The sequence below is a fragment of the Fusarium redolens genome (genome assembly GCF_020744475.1).
Source record: "Fusarium redolens strain MPI-CAGE-AT-0023 chromosome Unknown BKA55scaffold_2, whole genome shotgun sequence".
Classification (NCBI taxonomy): domain Eukaryota; kingdom Fungi; phylum Ascomycota; class Sordariomycetes; order Hypocreales; family Nectriaceae; genus Fusarium; species Fusarium redolens.
In genome coordinates this window covers 2,642,889-2,663,608 of record NW_025763665.1, presented here as the reverse complement: position 1 = coordinate 2,663,608, position 20,720 = coordinate 2,642,889, and the positions used below count along the sequence as shown (strand labels likewise).

At 48.3% G+C, this 20,720-nt stretch overlaps 7 protein-coding genes across 7 annotated transcripts; 5 read left to right on the top strand and 2 right to left on the bottom strand.

Annotated features, from left to right (window-relative positions):
* Window positions 1-534: 534 nt before the first annotated feature.
* BKA55DRAFT_501503 (uncharacterized protein) lies at window positions 535-2,406 on the top strand (the record flags this gene model as incomplete). The annotated part of the gene is made up of 4 exons (XM_046186838.1): window positions 535-637; window positions 943-1,145; window positions 1,192-1,329; window positions 1,669-2,406. Coding segments are annotated over 4 exons (1,182 nt in total), but the record flags the coding sequence as incomplete, so codon positions are not given.
* Window positions 2,407-6,809: 4,403 nt separating this feature from the next.
* On the top strand, window positions 6,810-7,798 carry BKA55DRAFT_555734 (uncharacterized protein). Its single transcript, XM_046191653.1, has 2 exons — window positions 6,810-7,141; window positions 7,197-7,798. Exons 1-2 carry the CDS (start codon window positions 7,055-7,057, stop codon window positions 7,392-7,394), a joined length of 285 nt encoding a protein of 94 aa, XP_046055289.1. The 5' UTR covers window positions 6,810-7,054; the 3' UTR covers window positions 7,395-7,798.
* An 896-nt stretch (window positions 7,799-8,694) lies between these two features.
* Window positions 8,695-14,207, top strand: BKA55DRAFT_555731 (uncharacterized protein). Its single transcript, XM_046191652.1, has 4 exons — window positions 8,695-8,919; window positions 9,050-11,988; window positions 12,035-12,310; window positions 12,358-14,207. The coding sequence occupies exons 2-4, from the start codon at window positions 9,121-9,123 to the stop codon at window positions 14,026-14,028; spliced, it is 4,815 nt and encodes a 1,604-aa protein (XP_046055288.1). The 5' UTR covers window positions 8,695-8,919; window positions 9,050-9,120; the 3' UTR covers window positions 14,029-14,207.
* Window positions 14,208-14,299: 92 nt separating this feature from the next.
* On the bottom strand, window positions 14,300-15,385 carry BKA55DRAFT_499362 (uncharacterized protein; the record flags this gene model as incomplete). Its single annotated transcript, XM_046186648.1, has 4 exons — window positions 14,300-14,617; window positions 14,667-14,993; window positions 15,046-15,239; window positions 15,292-15,385. The coding sequence occupies 4 exons, from the start codon at window positions 15,383-15,385 to the stop codon at window positions 14,300-14,302; spliced, it is 933 nt and encodes a 310-aa protein (XP_046055287.1).
* A 265-nt stretch (window positions 15,386-15,650) lies between these two features.
* Window positions 15,651-16,550, top strand: BKA55DRAFT_499094 (uncharacterized protein; the record flags this gene model as incomplete). Its single annotated transcript, XM_046186622.1, has 4 exons — window positions 15,651-15,684; window positions 15,734-15,812; window positions 15,945-16,430; window positions 16,478-16,550. 4 exons carry the CDS (start codon window positions 15,651-15,653, stop codon window positions 16,548-16,550), a joined length of 672 nt encoding a protein of 223 aa, XP_046055286.1.
* Window positions 16,551-16,840: 290 nt separating this feature from the next.
* Window positions 16,841-17,536, top strand: BKA55DRAFT_500405 (dihydrofolate reductase-like domain-containing protein; the record flags this gene model as incomplete). The annotated part of the gene is made up of 2 exons (XM_046186752.1): window positions 16,841-16,978; window positions 17,069-17,536. 2 exons carry the CDS (start codon window positions 16,841-16,843, stop codon window positions 17,534-17,536), a joined length of 606 nt encoding a protein of 201 aa, XP_046055285.1.
* Window positions 17,537-17,729: 193 nt separating this feature from the next.
* BKA55DRAFT_534242 (thiolase-like protein) lies at window positions 17,730-20,357 on the bottom strand (the record flags this gene model as incomplete). The annotated part of the gene is made up of 5 exons (XM_046189576.1): window positions 17,730-18,295; window positions 18,346-18,799; window positions 18,996-19,136; window positions 19,185-19,907; window positions 19,956-20,357. The coding sequence occupies 5 exons, from the start codon at window positions 20,355-20,357 to the stop codon at window positions 17,730-17,732; spliced, it is 2,286 nt and encodes a 761-aa protein (XP_046055284.1).
* Between the last annotated feature and the right edge of the window lie 363 nt (window positions 20,358-20,720).

The window sequence follows — 20,720 nt, the reverse complement described above, 5'->3', positions numbered from 1 at the left end:
CGACAAGAAAGATTGATTGAATGCAACACCATCAAGCCTCGGGCCAGCTTGTAAAGTGGTCCTGGTGGAATTCGATCACAGTTTCTCCAGATTTTTGAACAAACCCATTGGTGACAGGCCGAATAGACTAGACGTCGATACTACATAATCCTCTGAAGGTAGCAGTACTGTGCGTGATCCGCGTTGTCGGATTTGCGAGAGGCGTGGTAACCGTTCTGGGGCTGATTTCCATATGGAGGAAGAGGTAGCGCTGGATTCCTTGTTTAACTTAAACTCTACAATAGCACATACTGCCTCCGAAGAATAATAACACGACATAGAAACCCCGCGAAGACGGATGCTCTCTAAAGGGCCGATCCGACAGCGCAAATCATCTCTCCTCCCCGCCAGCACAAGCATATTCATCACAATCCCCTCAACGTCGCCGGCCACTTCGGGAAGTCAAACCGCTGGGTGTCGATCTGATCCGACCCGATAGCGGCACAGATGATTAGTTAAGAACCGGCGGTGAGCCCTTGATTAACCTTGTCATGGTTGGTGTTCCGAGGAGCACTGGATGCCGACTTTGCAGAACCAGGAAGGTCAAATGTGATACTCTTAAGCCGTCCTGCGGCAACTGCATCAAATATGGAGCAGAGTGTCCAGGTTATTCTCGTGGCCTAAAGTTTGTCGATGAGAAGCATCAGATTCGTCAACGCGGCAGGCGACAGGGCAAACGCGAAGGCGAAGAAGTGTCGACTAGTTCCTCTTCCAGTACAACGGGCTCTGATATCGCTACATCAGACTCAGAAACATGGTCTCTGGTTAAGCCCTCACCAACCCTGCTGAGGCTGGAGTTGCCAAGAGGGCCACTGCTACTTAACATGATAGAGTCATCCACTAACTACACTCGGTCTACCGATGTGTTTATACTCTTGTCATGGTTGAACATTGATCGCCTAGGAAAGCGGGCTCTGCTCGACGGGGCTATCTGCTCCTTTGCTCTCCAACTTACTGGCAAAGCAAACTCCAATGCCGACCTGGTCGCCAAAAGCAGAACTATATATGGCTTGGCACTCAATGAGTTACAGGCCGCTCTGCAACATTCCTCAGAGTGGAAGGCATCTGAGACCCTGTGCGCTGCTATACTCTTATGTTACTTTGAGGTACTCCTGCTACCACTGTTCCTTGTTCAAAGCTAACATCCTATAGCTGTTTGCTGGGACAGTGGTTCCCGATACTTGGATCCAACATGCCAAAGGCATTGGAACCTTGATGGAGCAGCGAGGACCAGCAGCTCATGCTGAAGGCTGGGACGCAGCTATGCTGCTCTCATGTCGTGGCATTCTTGTATGTCCCACGTTTCTCCTTGACTACAGGAACAAGGCAAAGGATCAGGAACTCGCATTATCTCCAGGTCAAGTGACGGAGCCTTGCGAGTGTCTCTCAATAAGAACCAATCGCTGGCTCGGGAGCACAATGCGTTCGATCCTGTCTCTGTTTCGTCACCGGCAGGGTTACTCTGCATTGCCGCATTGAGATGGCGCGATATAGCATCTCACATATCACCATCCAGTCCAAGTGGACTTCTCACCCTAGCCCTTCACCTTGGGTGGATCATTCGTCCCTTTGCAACGGCTTTGACAATGTTACCCTAGCGGGGTCACCACTAACACGGTCCCATGCCAGACTGTAGGCGACATGTTCTATCCCGGAAAGGACCAATTGTTCCTGTCGAGGCCAGCATGGAGGCATGTCACGTCTGATGGCGGTAGACGTCTCATCTATGCTCCTGACGCCCCAATTGAGCACATCCGCATCGGTGATGGCTTCCTTGCAAACCTGGCCCAGCTCACGCCTATTTTGCATGGGGCTTATCTTCTGAGAGAAGCTAACAAGGCTGGCATATTTGTCGAGCCTGACAAAATCTCCGCCTTGGCCCACCTAGCCACCGTGGAACATGCGAGATTGGCGCGATGGTTCGACGATTTCAACGCGCTTGAGTTTCCAAGGCCGGTCGAGGCTCTGCCAACCGACCCGGCAAATTCGTTGTTCGAGACAGTGCTGGAACATAAGTCGGCAGCGGCCGGGTCGTTACTCATGGGGTACTGGGCAAGTATGCTCATTCTAGAAGAGACACTGGTCGAGTGCGGGACACCGCGAGCTAACTCGGAGATATCCATCCGGTATTTCGTGGAACAGATATTGCGGTCGGTAGAGTCTGTGGGACGAGGCACCATGGGGCCATATCGAATTGGCTTCGCCATACGGATCGTGTATGAATTCGCTACTGGGCAAGAACAGAGATGGATTGCCAGCATGCTGGATAAGTTCTCACAAGGATATGCTGCTATTGACAAGAAGACATACCCTAAACCTAAGGATGATGACACTCAGCCTACAGGAGTTGTTCAGTCTGCAGCTTAGGGTAGATGGTAGCCTTTGGGATGATGAAAGGAGTTGGAGCATGTTTAATGATTGGGAAGGTCTCCCGATATGATGCTTGGTATTGGAGGTAGATGCTATTTATTGGTATACTGAGGAGTTTGTCGTAAGTCAATTGATACCCAAATGTTCACACATCTTTACATCAGAATCGAATCTATTGAGCCAGGTCGATAAGTGTGTTCTTCCCCTTCTACTTATTGACATCATGATGGTCAATTCCCTTATGCTTTTATGTCTTTCGGATGCAAGAAGTATTCATCTTGATTAGTTACCTGAGATGATGTAGCTGAAAGTAACTTTATCGATTAAGGTCATTGAGACTTGACGGTCTGCCCAGAGACCATATTCTTATTGGTACTTCTGTGGCTGCTATTGGAGTGCCTGGATCCCAATTCTTGATTGCTAGCAAGTTAAAGCTATAAGGTATGTAAGAGTTGTCTTGAGTCATTACATGAGTGGAGCTCATTATGGTGAATTTAAAGCTTGAACCTAACCACTGCTGAGACTCTATCAAACAGTTGTCTATGAGACTTGGCAGATATGAAGATCATTAAAAGTCACCTGAAGTTCTGGGTGTCTGTAGTGATATTTATCCACTGAATAGATGCCTCATGTGTATGATAAATGTGACTTTGAAAGTGGTACCTTTGGGAATAAATAGACCCCTCGAGGTCGCCCATACTCAACAAAGAACCTGTAGACGCGCGGTGATAAGACCTAGGTCTCCCAAAAAGGAATACCCACATCTAAGAAAGTTAATAAACGTGATCTTATCTAAGTGTAAGCCCAGTTTGGTTCGGTAAGGGGTTTCGAATAGAAAGAAGCTACGAACGAAGAGACAGGGAGAACGAGTACGTTGTTACTGTCCGGGTGTACAGCAATGTATTGTGTTGCGGTAGGGAACTAACTCAGGCCGATGAGGGTCTCGTTGTACCCCAATGTTTGATAAAATCTGTACGAGTTATAGAAGAAACAGTGTAGCAAGTAGTACAATCCTACCGTTCAATATTCATCAAGAGTTACTGGCTTTCGTACGAACTATAGCAGCTATGATTAGTGACAAATATAAGATCAAGGCAGTGTTTACTTGATAGCAAGTCTTTTCTGGAACGGAAATTTTGGATAGCCAAAGTCGATACCAATGTCACTCGTCTTATTTACGAGTGCGCTCCCTTCCCTCATTACCCCGATACAGTCTTCCCATCTTAGTAAAGTCGCCATCAGTTGAAGAAAGACAGAATTTCTCCATCTTGTAAATAAAATACGATTTTTATTTATTTAAAACTTATTGTTCCAGGAACTAGAGATTTTCTTTTTGTGTCAAGACGCGGATGTCAGCAGTTTGGTCTGCTTCAGCTCTACAAATTGCCAGAATCCATGGTTGCAATACATTTCGACTGCTCATGCCATGAATTAAAACTCTAATAGTATCTTTGTGTCAAATCCACAATCAAAAAGAATTTGCACAGGGCGTATTCACATGTCACGCTGCTTCTGGTCAATACGTGCGAATTATACGACGACGTCGCATCGATTGCATGGTTGATCACATGTAAATTGGTACAAACACTTGCATATAGATAATGTCATTCTGTCTACAAAAAGACATTCTTATCCACCGCCAATGACATGCATCCCAGGCATCTCAGGCGGTCTGTATTTGAATACGGTCCCCCTTTCTCAAGGTGCAGGTTTAGGTCCACTTCCGGAGCGTTGTGTAACGACAGGCTCGAAAGGTGAGCAGCTGGAGTAACCAATAACAAATCTTATCAGCTCTGTCATATCTCAATTCAAACTTAGTTGGCCTATTAACTTTAAGCGACCTAGAAATGTATGTCAACTGGGCCGCTCACTGGTTCGATATCAGGCTTCTCCATAAGGTTTCAAGGAAATGTTCGGATAGACTAGGTACTTCTATTATTGCGAGTCTCACGTAGCTCAGTAACGGGCATTCAATAGAGTGGTATATTCTCTAATGAATACCAGCAAACTGATTTGGTTCAGCCGGTAGAACTCGCCAGAGTATAACGCAAGTAGTGACTTGGCCTTGGCCAGTCGATTTACCACCAAGTATTTACCCACAACCATCCAGACTTTCGGTCCGGCTTCAGCACCAGTAATACGCTAAGGTCAAGTATGCAGTAACTTCAGTCAAAAGGGTATTGTTGAGCAGTGACTCTTTCGTCCATAAGTTCCATCAGTTATGAGTTTAGGTCATGACATACCTCCACTCATCTAGTTCGAGCAAAGACTTCACAAGACACTAGCATTGGCCAAGGCAATACTATATTAGATCCGAATATAAAGCTGATAGTAACAATTGTGATACTTACCTCACGGAAGTTTCCCTCGGTGATACTCAGATGAGGCCTGCTCATCTCTTCAGTGAAGAGAGAACTAGCTATCCCACTTAATGACAAAGAGAAAGGAAAACCATACAACAGAAGCACCGAGATCAAGCTAGATGGGCCGTAATATCCACCTTTCAGCACGTCCCGAAGGTCTGAGACTCCCCAGCACGCAAAATAGGGCTGATATAGGCAGGTACGAAGTCGGGATGGATCATGGGCCGAAACCTTGATCTCAAAATTGCCGTGAATACTCCAAAAGGCAAAATTTTGTCAATAAAAGATGATGGCCAAGGATCAAGCGGCAACTTGGTTCCAAAGAAGATGTTACCAAGATGACGAACACTTCTTGGTAGAGATTGGTGAGAGTTTCTTTAGCTACGAAGCAGATGCTACCATTGTGAGATGCAACCTGTCGACGTAATTGCGGCGTTGCCGTTAGAGCAGACGATGCAACGGTCTAAGAGCTCCTCGCTGCTTGGTCCCCTGAGAAGAGTCATCGCAGGGTCTAGAACACGTCAATTAAAAGACACCAACCCGATAAAGCAAGGTCAATCGGATCATAACCTCCTCGCTGGAAAGTGCCGTTTGACACTTGCAACTGTGGCTTTCAGCTCAAGACCACATCGTCATCCCTTACAATAGTTTCACTAAAAATAAGAGCTTGGGCTTATGTGGCTGCAGCTCGTCAGTCTGCCCTACGCTCTAGACCGTGTCTTTTGTTTAAGGTTCTCAGTAGTGGAAGACGCCGCGATGCAACGTTCCTACACTATTTCTCGGTTAGAGAGAGTTCTCGCATAGCTATTTTGAGCAGCTGGACTCATGGTTGCTTGTTGCGTACCGACACAAAGGTTCGTAGAATAGTTGAGTTTATTTGACGAAATTGAGCTTGGGGCAAGCCACTTTTGACGATAGTAAGGCTGGCATCAGGTGAAGTTGCTAACAAATGCGTACGTGTGCATCCAATCAGCCAATGTGCAGATCTGAAGGCTTGCTTTTACGATTAAACATCTGACGTGGATCCCTGAATTGCTTGCTACGACAATCTATCCCAGAAGCCATCAGACAGCAGAATAATGCATACGCTAAAAATGCCAATATTCAATTGTCCAACGAGATCCCGACCCGCGTATCTCATGATAATTCCCCATGACTTCACCAAGCCAGAATGAGGTTGCATCGGAGACATGGGAAGTCCCCCGCCAAGCAATAGATTGTTCTCTTGGCCCAAGGCTGAGAGAACGCCCGGGTTCGGTGTGACAGACGATGATCTTATCTCGACATTATCTGATACGGATGGGCGAATCATTACCAAGACCGTCAATCTTACATGCATAGAAATCCTTCTAGCGAGCTTCTGGAAATGGGGTTTTGGTGGAGCTGTGGTCACGATGTTCTTGTTTTCTCTCTTGGCGGGCAGGATAAACGGTGCCGATGCTTCGGTGCTTCCGATTATGGGGAAACCGGTCACCACCCGGCGGATGACGGTCCGGGGTTATGTCAGCATCTCGGCCGACCAGTGCCGTCCGTGTGCTCCACATGTTGTCACTGGAATTCCGCTGGATGGGAAGTGAGGGGAGAAGAGATAAGGGGGACTAAGGGATAGACAAAAGTAAGAGACTTGGCTACGATTGAGTTATTTACTGCTCATCATAATAAATGCAGACTATTGTATCACGGCAGTGTCTGACTCCCTTATCATGCCACTTTCCGATTGACCCTATCGTAATATTTACCGTATCACTCGTACTCAGCACTGACTCCTTGTTAACACATGAATGGCTACCTGCACGGCGATCAGTGTCAAAGGTGAGCCACAAGGTCGCATCGTATCTTCAATTGGACCCCGCGGAATCCATAAGCTATCCAAACCGGCACGTCATACCCAAGAACAGCCAAGCTAGCCAAGCCTTCGTCTGACTACAGGCATTTTTAGCGTCGCTCCATAGGGCGGCATCTGCTACGTAGCAACTAGGGTTGGCGTGTCTTGGTACAGCTTGGGGTAGATCAGCCGCAGAAGCATTGTTGACAGGAACTTTTATTTAAGGGAGTCTTCCCCCTTTGATGATTCTATCTTATTCTTATCATCATCAATCAGTTCCTTCATAAACAAACAAACTCAGCTTGAACATCTTTTAGATTGCACCAGGAGTGCCTTGAACACAACTACCTTGAAGGTTAATAGACGATACATTTACGATACCCAGCAGACTAAGACAGTCGAGCAAATCACTTCAACTATACACCACATACAACTGTTCAACTTTACAAATATCACAATGGCTTTCGGATCTTCTCGCACCAGAACCTCTTCTGAGGAGCAGCGCGGACGAAGCACTGAGCCAATTCCCCTCATGGAGTCTAAGGTATGTGACACTGAACTCAGAACTGGCCTGGACCCCACTAACAAAGCTATTTCAGCAACGAACAAACTCCTACTCCAGCGAGTTCTCGACCCAGTCTACGGCATCTTCCACAACCAAAGCTTCCCGCTCTTGGTTCAAGGCCGCACCTCAGCCAGTAAACAACGTTACCTATTGTGGCCGCCATTCAAGCCAGTTCCTCTTTGGCGGCCCTTCTCTGGCTGATCTCGCCCGGGCGATGTTGGGCAAGGATTGAAGTGTCAGCTGTACGAGCACATACGAACAAGAACAAAGAAACCCTGCCCTGCAGCATCACTATAGCATGACCGCCTAATCACGCCAAAGCAACACAACACCTTATGCTGGCTGTTTCACACTCACTCATCGTCACTGGCTGGTACGGGACGGACACTCTCATTCATTGGGAAGCGTGGCGTCTTTGGTATGGTTAAAAACAATTCTCTATCCAACCAGGCGCAATTAGGGAAACTGTTTTAAAAGTCGGGGTGGGAATGACTGTACCACAAGAGACATGATACCATTATGTGTAACAATACCTATTACAATGAGTCCATGAATTCGATACATTTACAAAATCTGTTAAAACCTGTTTCTAAAATTGGTGTGATGTATAACAAGAAAAAAAAAGTCTGATCAGGCCGTGTTTTCCGTTTCACGAATCGTGAAGATCTTCGCATTCGGAACGATCTTCGCATTGCGTGGCTCAGTCTTGGCGATTATGAGCCAAGACCTGGGCCGCGTAATGTTTGGCCGAGTATCCGACTGTGAGGGTATTCAGGGTCCGGGAATATTACGATAAAATGTGACTATTCCCGTTATAGTCCTGGAAACACTAGGGTAGGTCGGTTCAGCAGCCGAGCAGAGATCTAGACCGTGTTGGTAATACGCAGTGTCCAATAGATAAGGCTTAACGTTTCTTACAATCCCCTCATCTCCTGTTTCACGGGTAGTTTCTATTTATTCTCTGTCATCTGTTTGGGCTATGGCCCGTCGTATTTAAAGGAAAGCTAAAGGGGGATACCCATGATTGTCCTGTGCGTGATCCATTGTGTGGTTCGTGAGATCCCTATTGTGCAGGACTGCCTAAATCGTAAGGCATAAACTTTCTGGGGTAATGCGCATGCACCATGCTGTCAACGTCTTCAGCCCTACAACGATACCGAGCTTTAAATCAAGCTGACTACCGGGGACGAGCTGGGATAGATCGAATTTATATGTGAGCATGTTGAAAAATATGATCAAGAATTGAAAGTGCAGATGGGCTTGGGCAAGGTCAAAAATGCGAGGAAAACGAATTTGAGGCCGAAATCGACCTTGTCAATAATAAAAACGTCCCCCGAGCCATTAAACAGGTCATGTTGAGAATTCGTCGTTTTGTTTTCGCCATGAGAGCTTCGTAGATCAAGCTACAATTAAACTGCGATCACATTGAAATTGGCGGTGACCCACCAATCAGAAACTGGAACCACAACTGCCTGAATGAAAGTGGGTCTACATTGCTAACCTGTCGTTTGGTATCCGTAACTAAACCTTCACTTCACGCAGCAAACCCCCAAATTCCATCTCCTATTTTGACCGCGTTTGCTTCGAATATACCATCAGCATCAGCCAGTTCAATCATCGACATTGCGCGGGTTGGTTGTTTGGCTTATTTTCTACTTGATGTCTTTGCGCCGATCTTGAGCGCCACAAGCTCAACCGCGACCCAGGCCGCGCCCATGCATGCTTTGACGTGAAATCATATCTAGACGCGCATAAAGGTGAGTTTTCCCCCAAAAATTCATCGAAAGGAACGCGACGATTCGATGAATGTAATACAAAGTCCGCGCTTATGGCTGTGACTGTTGCGACCGTGTGGGCATCCCTTGGTTGACCTCCCTTTGTGTACAGAACCGCGAAGTTCAATTATACCCGTCGCCGATAACGTTCCATCATATTTACGCGCAAACAACGTATCAACCATGGTTAGCAAACGCAAAAGGGTCCTCGAGGACTTTGATCCCAACCAGTCCGATCCCGAAGACGAGAATTTCGACCCTTCAGAAGCTGGACCACCCCGAAAAAGCACAAAGAAGCACTCCCGTTCACGCAGCGGAAAACCCAGCCGCCGACGCAGAAACGGTTACGGGGGATCGGACATCGATGATGACGAGGATGAAGTCTCCGATAGCAACGAGGAAGATTTTCTCGATGACGATGACGAGGAAGAGGATGATGCTGCTGCTCCTGTGAATGCCGCTGGTCGTCGCGCCAGAAAGGCTGCCACGCAGCCCCGCAACTACGCAGAAAGTAGCGAAGAAGAAGCATCAGCTACTGGCGATGAATCTGATAAGCCAGGTGACGAGGATATCAAAGTTGACGAAGACGAAGACGTCAAAGAAGACGACGCTGAAGGCGAGCCAGTAGAGGAGCCTGCCAGGTCAACTAGATCCAGGGTTGTCAAGCTGAAACTTACCAACACCAAGTTGCCTGCGCCTCGTAGGACTACTCGGGCTCATACAGAGGAAGCTGAAGAGTTCCTCGAACTTTCCAATTCTGGAAAACACGCCGTCCCGTCACGCGATTCGCGAAGTAGAAGCCCTGAGACACTCGCTCGGAGCACGAGAGCTACTCGTGGGTTTAAGGGTCTCAAGAAAGCCCCCGAGACGATTCAAGAGGCTACACAGGAAAGCAGCTTTAAGGAAGTGAGAGAAGCCGACCAGCCCGATGAATTATCTCAAGATCCTGAAGAGCTCGAAAAGAAAGAGGTGGCTGATCAAGAAATGCTAGATGCTGCTGATCAGGATGCACCTGGAGAAGATGCGCCTGTGCAGACGGTGGAGGAGGATGAGGATGAGGATGATGTACCTGTCACTCGCCGAACCCGTGGGTCCCGCGCCAACGCCTCTGTAGCACCGGAAGAAGCTGAATCGGACGCTGGACCTAGAAAGCCGCGTCGACTAACCCGCAAATCGAGCAAAAAGTCTCAAGAAGTCAGCAGCGACTTCGAACCGGGCGACGAATCTGACGATGCAGAGGGCTCCGGTGCAGAAAAGCCCCTACCTCAAGATGATGACGACGTTGATAGCCCGGTTCCTCGCGGCCGACGCTCCCAGCCTGCCAGATCCCGTCGTGGTGCAGACTCTGGAGACGAGGAACCCGAATTTGACTTGGACGAGCTGAATGAAGAGGCCCGAGAACTTAGGCAGGACTCGCGCTCTCGTCGCCGTCGCCCAAGGAAAGAATCGCCCATAGTTTACCAGGAAAGCACTCGGCGAGCGAGAACACGCGTGAATTATTACATGCCTCCTCTCACCTCGGCTAATATTGAAGAGGAAGAGGTTGAGGCTCCTGCTACACAATCGCGCTCGCGCCGAGGACGTGGCGGTGCCAGCCAAGGTTGGGAGCGCAGCCTCAACACCACATTTGGACCCTTCGGAGGCGGCGGTGGAGCCGGATCCCTTCTTAATGGGCCTTGGGGTACTGGTGCAGCTGGCGGGGTCGATTCAGACAGCAGTGACGATGAGATGGTGCATCGCTCTAGTGTAGCTGGTAATGTTGGTATGACACCGACAACTGCGACTCACGGTGGGCTTCTTCCTGGTGTCCCTGGTCTAAACCCCGATGCTGGCGCTCCCAACGTTGGCAAGATTAAGGACCGGAAAGCCCTTGCGGATGCTGACCCTCTTGGTGTTGACCTGAACGTTGACTTCAGCAAGGTTGGTGGTCTCCAAGGACATATCGACCAGTTGAAAGAAATGGTGCAACTTCCCTTGCTCTATCCCGAGCTTTTCACGCGATTCCACGTCACTCCACCTCGTGGTGTTTTGTTTCATGGCCCTCCTGGAACAGGTAAAACACTGCTTGCTCGTGCTCTGGCCAACTCGGTCGGCTCTGGCGGTCGCAAGATCTCATTCTACATGCGCAAGGGTGCCGATGCCCTGAGCAAGTGGGTGGGTGAAGCCGAGAAACAGCTTCGATTGCTCTTCGAGGAAGCGCGCAGAACTCAGCCCAGTATCATTTTCTTCGATGAGATTGACGGTCTTGCGCCAGTTCGTTCCAGCAAGCAGGAACAGATTCATGCCTCCATTGTCTCAACCCTGTTGGCATTGATGGATGGCATGGACGGTCGTGGCCAAGTCATTGTTATTGGAGCCACCAACCGACCTGACAACATTGACCCCGCTCTTCGCCGACCTGGTCGATTCGACCGAGAGTTTTACTTCCCCTTGCCTGATATCGAAGGGCGAAAGTCAATTCTCAACATTCATACAGCAGACTGGGGACTATCAGAGAAGTTCAAAGACTCCCTAGCCGAGAACACAAAGGGCTATGGTGGTGCTGATTTACGAGCTCTCTGTACAGAAGCAGCTCTGAATGCTATTCAACGAACCTATCCTCAAATCTACGCCTCCAAGGAAAAACTTGTGGTCGACCCCGAGAAGATCGGCGTTCATGCCACTGACTTTATGCTGTCCATCAAGAAGCTTATTCCCTCCTCTGAGCGATCAGCTACATCTGGTGCTAAGCCACTTCCCAAATCGATAGAGCCGCTGCTACGCAAACAGTTTAACGAAGCCAAGACTGCCCTTGATGAGCTGTTACCTCGTAGGAAGAAGATGACGGCTCTTCAAGAAGCCATGTACGAGCAGTTCGATGACGATGATCATGGCTTTGGCAGAGAAACTATGCACCAAGAGTTTGAGCGATCCAGAGTGTTCCGCCCTCGCTTCATCATATATGGTGTTAGCGGCATGGGCCAGAGTTACGTTGCTTCTGCCATTCTTCACCATTTTGAGGGTGTTCATGTTCAGAATTTTGACCTTCCCAGCATCTTGGGCGATGGAAGGGTAAGTTTGTGCACTCACAGCAGCAACTACAAACTAACATCTGCAGGCTATGGAGCAGGTCATTGTCGGCCTCTTTACGGAAGTTAGACGACACAAACCTAGCGTTATTTATATTCCTAACATCGAAGCTTGGTATATGGCACTACACAACACTCTTGCTCTTACAACTTTCAAGACTATGTTACGATCTATTCCTCCTACAGATCCAGTTCTTCTTCTCGCGACAGCAGAGGGTGATAGAGAAGAGCTTCCCAGTGAACTCTTCCGCGACTTTTTTGGATTCTCAAAGAAGAACCAAATGAAAATTGAGAAGCCTGATCTGGTAAGTAGTACTTATGTGAGATGAGATTCTTATGCTAACCTTTGTAGCACTCTCGAATGGAATATTTCAGCACAACGATGCAATATGCTAAGAAGAAACCCCGCGAGTTCCCCGACCCTGAAAATCGCAAGAAGAGGGTTCTCGAGGAGCTTCCCGTGGCACCTCCAATTGAACCCCCGCCCCCTACCAAGGCCGATATGAAGGCTGCACAGAAGAAAGACCACCAGCTTCTCAATGCTCTCAAGATCCAGCTTCAGCCCATTATGGACCAGATCAACCGAAAGTACAAGAAGTTTAGACAGCCTGTTATTCCTCAAACTCAGATCGACTATCTCTTCGCTGAGTCAGACCCCAATTATGTGCGTCCGGACCTTGAAGCTGGACATGTTCGACCATATGAGATCGTCAAGGACAAGTACGACAATGACGTTCTCAGAGATACCGCAACTGGGAAGTGTTATTATAATCTCGAGACAACCACCATCGAAGAGCGCTTGTCAAATGGCTTCTATGCCCGCCCTAAGGACTTTCTCTTCGATATCAAGGCTCTTGCAAAAGACGCCAAAAATATTGGAGATAAGGAGCGAACCCTCAAGGCCAATGAACTTCTCAGCAACGTCGAGGTCGACGTCGCTAGTATTGAAAACCAAACCTCTCAAGTTGACTGGGAAGCGCTATACAGACGCCAAGTTCAGCGCGCCAAGGATGCTACCGAGAAGGAGAGAAAGCGAAAAGCTATGCAGTCTCTCGTAGATCGTGTGCAATCTGATCTGGGCGGTAATGACAGTGATTCTCAGGGCCCTGTTACTCTGGGAGAAGCCGTGCCAGGATCGAGGACGACTGCCAGGTTCCAAGTTAGAAGCCCACTTTCGAATGGTCATGGCACCTCTGGCCAGGATTCGTCACACCCCTTGAGTAATGGCCTCACTCACCCATTGGGAGAGGATGTCCAGATGAGTGGTGTCCACGATGATACGCAGGCCATGTCTGACATGGGACCTCCGCCTAAGTCTCATGATCCCAGCGTGGCTCATACTGGCATGACCCAGATCTCACAGAAGTCAGTAGTGACTACTCTTCCTCCAGGAGTTTCACCATCAGCTGTTATCAACGAGGCTTCAACAACCAAAACCTCAGACCCCTCGACTCATCATTCGTCAAACTTTAGTCAAATGACAAATGGTGGCCACGCTGAGAACCGAGGTGTTGAGGATGATAGCCAGGTCGACATCCCAGACACGCTGCTCGTAGCTGGGCACAACACTTCTGGAGAAGACTCTTGGTTGCACTCTCAAGCTCAGGCTGCTGCGGCAGGCGGTAACCTTGTGCAAGGATCGGGTATTTCTGGTAGTCCACCTTCGCAGCGATCATCAGGTTTCAAGGCTCAGAGCGTGGGCGGAATGGCCAACATTCTCAATGATCAGACTTCTGACGAACACCAGTCGGTTCGCAACTCAGGCTCATCCACCTCCGCTTCTCAACCCTTTGCTGCAGGCGAGATAGAAGGATTCCTTCAGAACGTAACTGACATGACAACCGGCTGTACTATTGAGCAACTGGAACAAATCAACCGTGAGCTCATGGACGCCATATGGCGCACAAGAAATGAGTGGAACCGCAGCAGAGTTATTGACCAAATCCTGGACGTGTTCAACAAGACCATGGAGGACATTGATGGCATGCAAGGAGTGGGACCAGGTAGTCAAGTCCCCTATTGATGGCTGGCGCACCATAGGATCTCAGGAGATACGTGTTTTTGTAAAATGGCAAGGGAAGGAATGGAAAGGAGGGGTTTCAAAGAGTCGGGTGTACGTTTGTAATCATGTCCAGGAGTTTGGTGAACGCAGCTTCCATGGCCAAGGAGGTATTAGATGTGTGTTCTAGAGGATATCATGGCTGCGCAGGTTCATTTTTTCCGTACTATTAGCTACCTGTACAACGGTCTCTTTTTCCCTACATATACTGAAAAAATAGCGATCTTCAATAATCTTATAGCTTGGATTTATCCTTTGTGCTGTCGTAGCGTTTGCCCTCGTCTGCTTGCTCTGCTACAGTCAAGTCTGGGAGACTTTGTGGCATGATTCTCCGTGGTGAGGCACCTGGAATAACATTGTACTTAGAAAAGTCGGCTATTCCTGCGTGTTCGCGAAGGAAATCTTCGTCGAGGAGGAGTTCGCCGTTCACGACGCTTGGAGAAGCTTTGAGGATCTCGAGGATAGCGTCGGAGAAGATGGTTGCCTTTCGTAAATCGTTGGCTTCCTCTGGATTTTTGACCGTAAACTTCTCTGTAGCCGCTGACTCGATAGCCTGATATGTCAGTTGTCAACGCAAACTCAAGGTGTCAGAGTCAACATACCACAGCTGGCCAGATAGATGTGATAGCCATATCCTTCTTCGCCTCACGCTCAAAGTCCATGGCAAGACCCTTTGTAAGAACACTCATACCAACCTTGCCCATGGCATATGCTGTCTTGCCGCGGAAGAAACGGCTGTAGATAGGTGGACTGACAACAACGATTCGGCCTGAAGAAGGGAGATGAGGAAGAACAGCTTGAACCGTTGCGTAGAGTCCTTCTGGATTGACGCGTTGCATGAGCTGGAAGCGCTTTACAGGGGTTGATGAGACAGGGGCCCAGAATATGGCGCCTGAGTTGTAGATGAGGACATCTAGACGGCCATAAGTCTAGGATTGTTAGCAAGGGGGTTTAAGGCGAAGACATGTTTGGTAAACTTACGGAGATAGTCTTCGATACAAGAGCATCTATACTCTCAGGATAGCGGACGTCGACCTGAATAGCAGTAGCGTCGCCTCCCTCAGAGGTAATCTCGCGAGCAACTGTTGTGATGGTAGAAGCGGAAGAGTTGGGATTTGGGGGAAAGGGCTCTGGTAGATTGGAAGGATCGCTGATAGTCTTTGCAGCAACAACAACTTTTGAGTGTTAGCCTTACAAGTGCAATAAATGTAGTGAAGCTTGACATACCAGCATAGCCATTGCCGGCAAGGTCGACGGCGACTTGACGACCGATGCCTCTAGATGCGCCTACAACAAGAGCAACAGGTTTCTTAGATACCATTGTGAATATTGGTTTCATAAAAAGATTTATTACTTGGAACTTGTTGAAATACTGACGATCTGCTTATAGATCAAATGTCCTGAAAGGTGTAAGTCTGATGCACCCCAACCTCCATCTTCCCCGAGCCTCGGCACGGGGAAGACCCCACATCGACCGGGGGCCGAGATCCGTTTAATAAAGCATCCTCCGTCTTGAAATGTACCTACAAGTACACATCTCGTCATTTACTCATTGAATAACGTCAAAGAGAAACATTGTTGCCAAGATGGGTGGACGTGTCGACTGTTACCTAGACATTGGTAAGTTATCTAATATCCCTATTTCTTCGACAAGACTAATAAGTTGAAGTGTCTTTCTACAGTTATGTTGGATATGCAGACTTGAGACAGAACATGAGCAAACTTGCTGCTCATGGAGTTAAAGTGAAGTATGTTCAAGTCTATCCATATCTTTGAGCAACTCGCTGACTTTCATAGTTTCATCCCTGTCTTTTTGGGCGGCATTATGCAGACATCAGGTAACTATATTGAACCACTTACCACAACTTCATCTTACAAAGATCAGGAAACCGTCCTCCATGGGTGCTCAAGGCCAAGGGAAAATACCTTGCCAGAGATTCATTCCGCGCTGCTGAGCGTCTTGGGGTCCCCTATCAAGGCTCGCCACCTGATATTGTTGCCATCGCAAAGACCGTCTCACCGCTTCGCGCTCTGCACTTTATCAAGGAGAACTACCCAGAGTCTACCTATCTCGCGGCAATTCGATATCTATTCCACAAGATCTGGCTGCCTCCTCATGTCAACCTTGCTGAGGACGAGAAGCTCATTGCAGCTCTCAAGGAAGCGACGGATGAGCTTGATGGAGGAACTGGCAAGAAGTTGTTCTCTGATGAAGATGTTGAGAAGATTATGAACGGAAGAGAGAGTATGAAGGACAGGGTCAAAGATCTTACCGGTGAAGCGGTTCAGAAGGGTGCTTTTGGAGCTCCTTGGTTGATTGTGACCCGCGAGGATGGCAAGTCTGAGGCTTTCTTTGGAAGTGACAGGTAAGTCACCAATGTGGTAAAAAGCAAAAGAGAAACTAACTTTGCAGGTTCAACCATATTTATCGGTTTTTGGGAGTTCCTTTCAAGGATATTGAGATTTTGCCTCCATCAAAGTTGTGAGGGTAGTCTCTCTTGATAGGTAAGCTTGGTGGTTAAATGAAATAAGTCATATAAGCCTGGAACTGGATTTGTACCAACAATGAAGAGAGAATTTATTGCAGATGGAAAGAAATGCGAACTATGACTATTAAGCATAAGCAAAATGAAATATGTTCAGTAAAGATGTGACATATCGTCATGCCATGTCTCAGGTGTCATTAGTACTATCACCGTCACACAAATCCACTCAACCTAAGCCTCATCAAACCTCCACCTCTAACCTCACAGATTCATCATCATCATCTTGAATAATGCAGTCTATCGAATTGAATCTCATAGTCGCGGCCACGCGCAACATGGGCATTGGCCTCCATGGAACAATGCCCTGGCAAGGTCTACGCAAAGAGATGAAGTACTTTGCGCGCGTCACAACTCGGGTACCACCACAGGTATATATTGCCCTTACCTTGCTAGCTATACATCGCTGCCTTATCACTATATCCAAAAGACCATGAGAATCATTGTATTAACTCGATCAGGCCCCATCATCGTCCATCAACGCAGTCATCATGGGTCGCAAAACCTGGGACTCGATCCCCACCAAATTCCGCCCTCTCAAAGACCGACTCAACATTGTCATATCCCGCTCCGCACCCTCGAAGCTCCCCGAAACAGTTGAGCCCTCTGGACCCGTGAGAGTTCAATCTCTTGAGCTTGCTCTTCAATATGCCCGCACTCATAGCGACGTCAGCCGTATTTTCGTCATTGGTGGTGCGCAGATCTATGACGCCGCTCTCAAATTGCCCGAAGCGCGACGGATTCTTCTAACGAGCATTGAGCGTGATTTTGACTGTGATACATTCTTCCCTGTCGACTTGAAGGATGGATCATGGGAGAGGAAATCTAGAGAGGAGTTGCAGGAGTGGACAGGTGAAGAGATTGAAGAGGGTGGTCAAGAAGAAGCTGGCACAAAGTATGAGTTTCAAATGTGGGAGAAGCGTGATTAGTTGAGCATACAGAGGAAATCACAACAAAAGAATATGCATATGAGATGGAACATCATCAGGGGATTATTCATACACAGCCGTCATGCCTAAGAAAATACCCTCATCCAGTGCCCTATTCATACAGCCCGCCCGTTCTATTTTTTGTCATGTAACACATACATCCATCTGATAGTACAAAATTTCCTCTCACGCTTTAGTTCGCTGAAACCTTGGCTGCCTCCTCTGTTGATACAGGCTCCTCCTTCACCTCCTTAGCAGGAAGACTATCCTCCTGCTGTCCACCAAGTTGCTTCTCCAACCTCGTCCAGAACACATCCACCGGCTTAGCCATAATCGCCGGTAACTGGGCAGGAAGATTGTTATCCGACACAGCCTCAAACTGCAACAATGTCGATCTCATCCATCCTACAATAGCAAGCAGAGCTCTGGGATCCGCATCAGCAGCACCCTTGAACAGATTTCGCCAAATGGCGCTTGCTAGCACTGCATCACCCTTGATAAGACCCTCGTCGTATGCTAGCAGGAGACCGCGCCACTGAACGAAAATGTCCTTGAGGTATCGTTGGCGGAGGGCGCTCGATGTGATGTGGTGGTCGATGTGCATCTTTTTCTCGCACTCGAAGAAGAAGTGGTCTGTGAGCTGGTGCTGCCAGTTTTGGAAACCCTCGCGGTCGAAGCAGCGTATTCGGGTGTTGATTAGGTAGAGGTGAAGCATGGTTACGTGGGACCAGGTGCTGAAGGTTGGAGGGAGTTTGAAGGCTGTAAAAGTTAGCACGGGACGGACGCCTCGAGGTTGAAGAAAGACGTACTGTGATGCCAGGGACTATCAGGGTTCAGAGAGTGTCCAATCTCTTCACCATCCTCCGCAAGCTGCACCTGATCATCCTTCCTCTCCTTCTCAGTGATATGATAATCCGCCGCCTTCGCTGAAGCCTTGAAAAGCTGCTCCGTCGCACCCAACACACGATACGGCTCCGCCATAGACTTTCCAATACCCTTGAGAAGACTCCTCGAGCTCGTGTTGCTAAACTGTCGTCGAGTAGCCATCGCAGCGGGCGGAAGGAAATTCCTCGTCGTCGGTGCAGCGGCTCGTGATGCGCCGGCTCGCATTGCAGCCCGGAGGACGGTCCGGGCCTGGGTTCGACATGTCTCGCAGGCCATGCTCATTGTGAGAGTATGTTCGATAGGGAGATTTGGCGTGAAGGGCCTGGGCAAGGCGGAATGGGAGGCACTTGGAGTGTTATCGTCATGGACCCTTGGATCCTAAGCTAGTAAGTTGAATCTGAAATTTTGTGACTGGTTCGGCTCTCGGTGATAAGGTGCGAAACGCACTGTATTTACTGTGCTGAAGATTAATCAAGCCATCACTGAGAAGGAAGAGGAATTTGATCAGCAGAAATACAATGATATACAGCTATTTTACATTTTTACATTTTTATCATTGATATTTGGAAAATACCAATGAACTATTTGTCCCACCAAAGCCAAAGCTGTTGGACACAGCTACACCAACTGTCTTCTCTTGTGCTTCATTTGGCACAAAATTAAAGTCAGCTCCCACGTCTGGCTTCTGTAGGTTTAATGTTGCTGGTACCACTCCCTGGAAATAGTCAGCAAATGCGTCTTCGCTGCTGCGGAGGCTACATACCTCATGAATGGCTAGAATGCAAAACAGGGCCTCAATAGCTCCAGCAGCACCTAGCAAATGTCCGACTGCACCCTTGGTGCTGCTGACTGTGACATCCGACTCTTTGTGATGTCCCTCCTCGCCCAGCATGATCCGCCTGATGGCCGATGTTTCCGCTACATCGCCAACATGAGTTGCTGTTGCGTGTGCGTTGATATAGTCGACCTGTGAAGGCTTGATGCCTGCACTTTTGAGTGCTTTCTTCATAGCAAGATATGCACCATGGCCATCTTCCCGCGGTGCTGTCATATGGTGAGCATCCCCACTGCAGCCGTAGCCCTTGATCTCAGCATATATATGAGCTCCCCGCGCTTTGGCATGCTCTAATTCTTCGAGAACCACCACTGCAGCACCTTCCGAAACAACGAAGCCATTGCGGTCAGCATCGAAAGGACGACAGCTGGCTGCGGGATTATCGTTATATGCTGTGGACAGAGATCTTGCTCTGCCGAAGCCAGCGAAAGTCAAGGGATGGATACATGATTCTGAACCTCCTGCAATCATCACATCGGCGTCTCCCATAGTGATAAATCGTGCTGCATCTCCGATTGAGTGTGCACCAGTCGTGCAAGCCGTGGTAGCTGTGTGGTTGGGGCCCTGGAAGCCGTATTTCATGGCTATATGACCGGCGGCCATGTTGATGAGAATTTTGGGAACAAATAACGGCGATACCTTCTTGTAGCCCTATCACATATTTAGCATAGATTCGACGATAACTGAATGCCTTCTCACGTCTTGATGATGCACTAAACTGGTCTCGTAGATCTCGTCTAGATTTCCAATACCGCTTCCAATGCATACACCGGTAGCCTCCTGCTGCTCTGCGCTCTTCGGCTCCCATCCCGAGTCCCTGAGAGCCATATCGCTAGCTGCGATAGCATATTGTGTAAATTTGGACATTCGTCTTTGCTCATTTGCATTGACCCAATCTGATGCCTTCCATCGTCCTTCTCCATCTCCACTGGGCACTAACCCAGAGACTGTGCTCGTCAACTCTTTCCATCGTGCTTGAGGCTCGAGATCTGCAACGCTGACGATTCCGCATTCGTTGTTAATAAGACGAGTCCATGTTCGCCTTACGCCAACTCCCAAGGGCGTCGTGGCTCCCAGGCCTGTCACTACAACGCGACGCATTGTAGACCCATTCCGAGTAGTAGTTCCAGAACAAGAGTTAAGAGGTGACAGTTGAATTGAACAAAAATCTTGATATAAGTCAAGTGAATTTATACAGGTTCAAATGATTACGGTGGAGTAGATGTTGTATAAAATCGATGGATTATTCAAAGTGGAATTTCCGTGTCAGGCTTAGTGCCATCTTGATACAGGGGCATGTCTGAAGTACCTCTCATAAGTTCAACGGGAATCCTCCCGAACCTTATCTTGAACAACATCCTCCTGAGTAGATCTCTACTTGTTTCGGGTTATTTGGATGATTTTTTCCTTTGATTGTTTGAGGTTCTGAACCAACAGCTTAAATTGTTGTCAATTACTGTTTGC

Coding starts and splice junctions, on each gene's coding strand:
- BKA55DRAFT_555731 (XM_046191652.1), top strand. CDS start 9,121: ATGGTTAGCAAACGCAAAAGGGTCCTCGAGGACTTTGATCCCAACCAG. Junction 11,989..12,034: donor GCATCTTGGGCGATGGAAGG/GTAAGTTTGTGC, acceptor TAACATCTGCAG/GCTATGGAGCAGGTCATTGT. Junction 12,311..12,357: donor AAATTGAGAAGCCTGATCTG/GTAAGTAGTACT, acceptor TAACCTTTGTAG/CACTCTCGAATGGAATATTT.
- BKA55DRAFT_555734 (XM_046191653.1), top strand. CDS start 7,055: ATGGCTTTCGGATCTTCTCGCACCAGAACCTCTTCTGAGGAGCAGCGC. Junction 7,142..7,196: donor TTCCCCTCATGGAGTCTAAG/GTATGTGACACT, acceptor AAGCTATTTCAG/CAACGAACAAACTCCTACTC.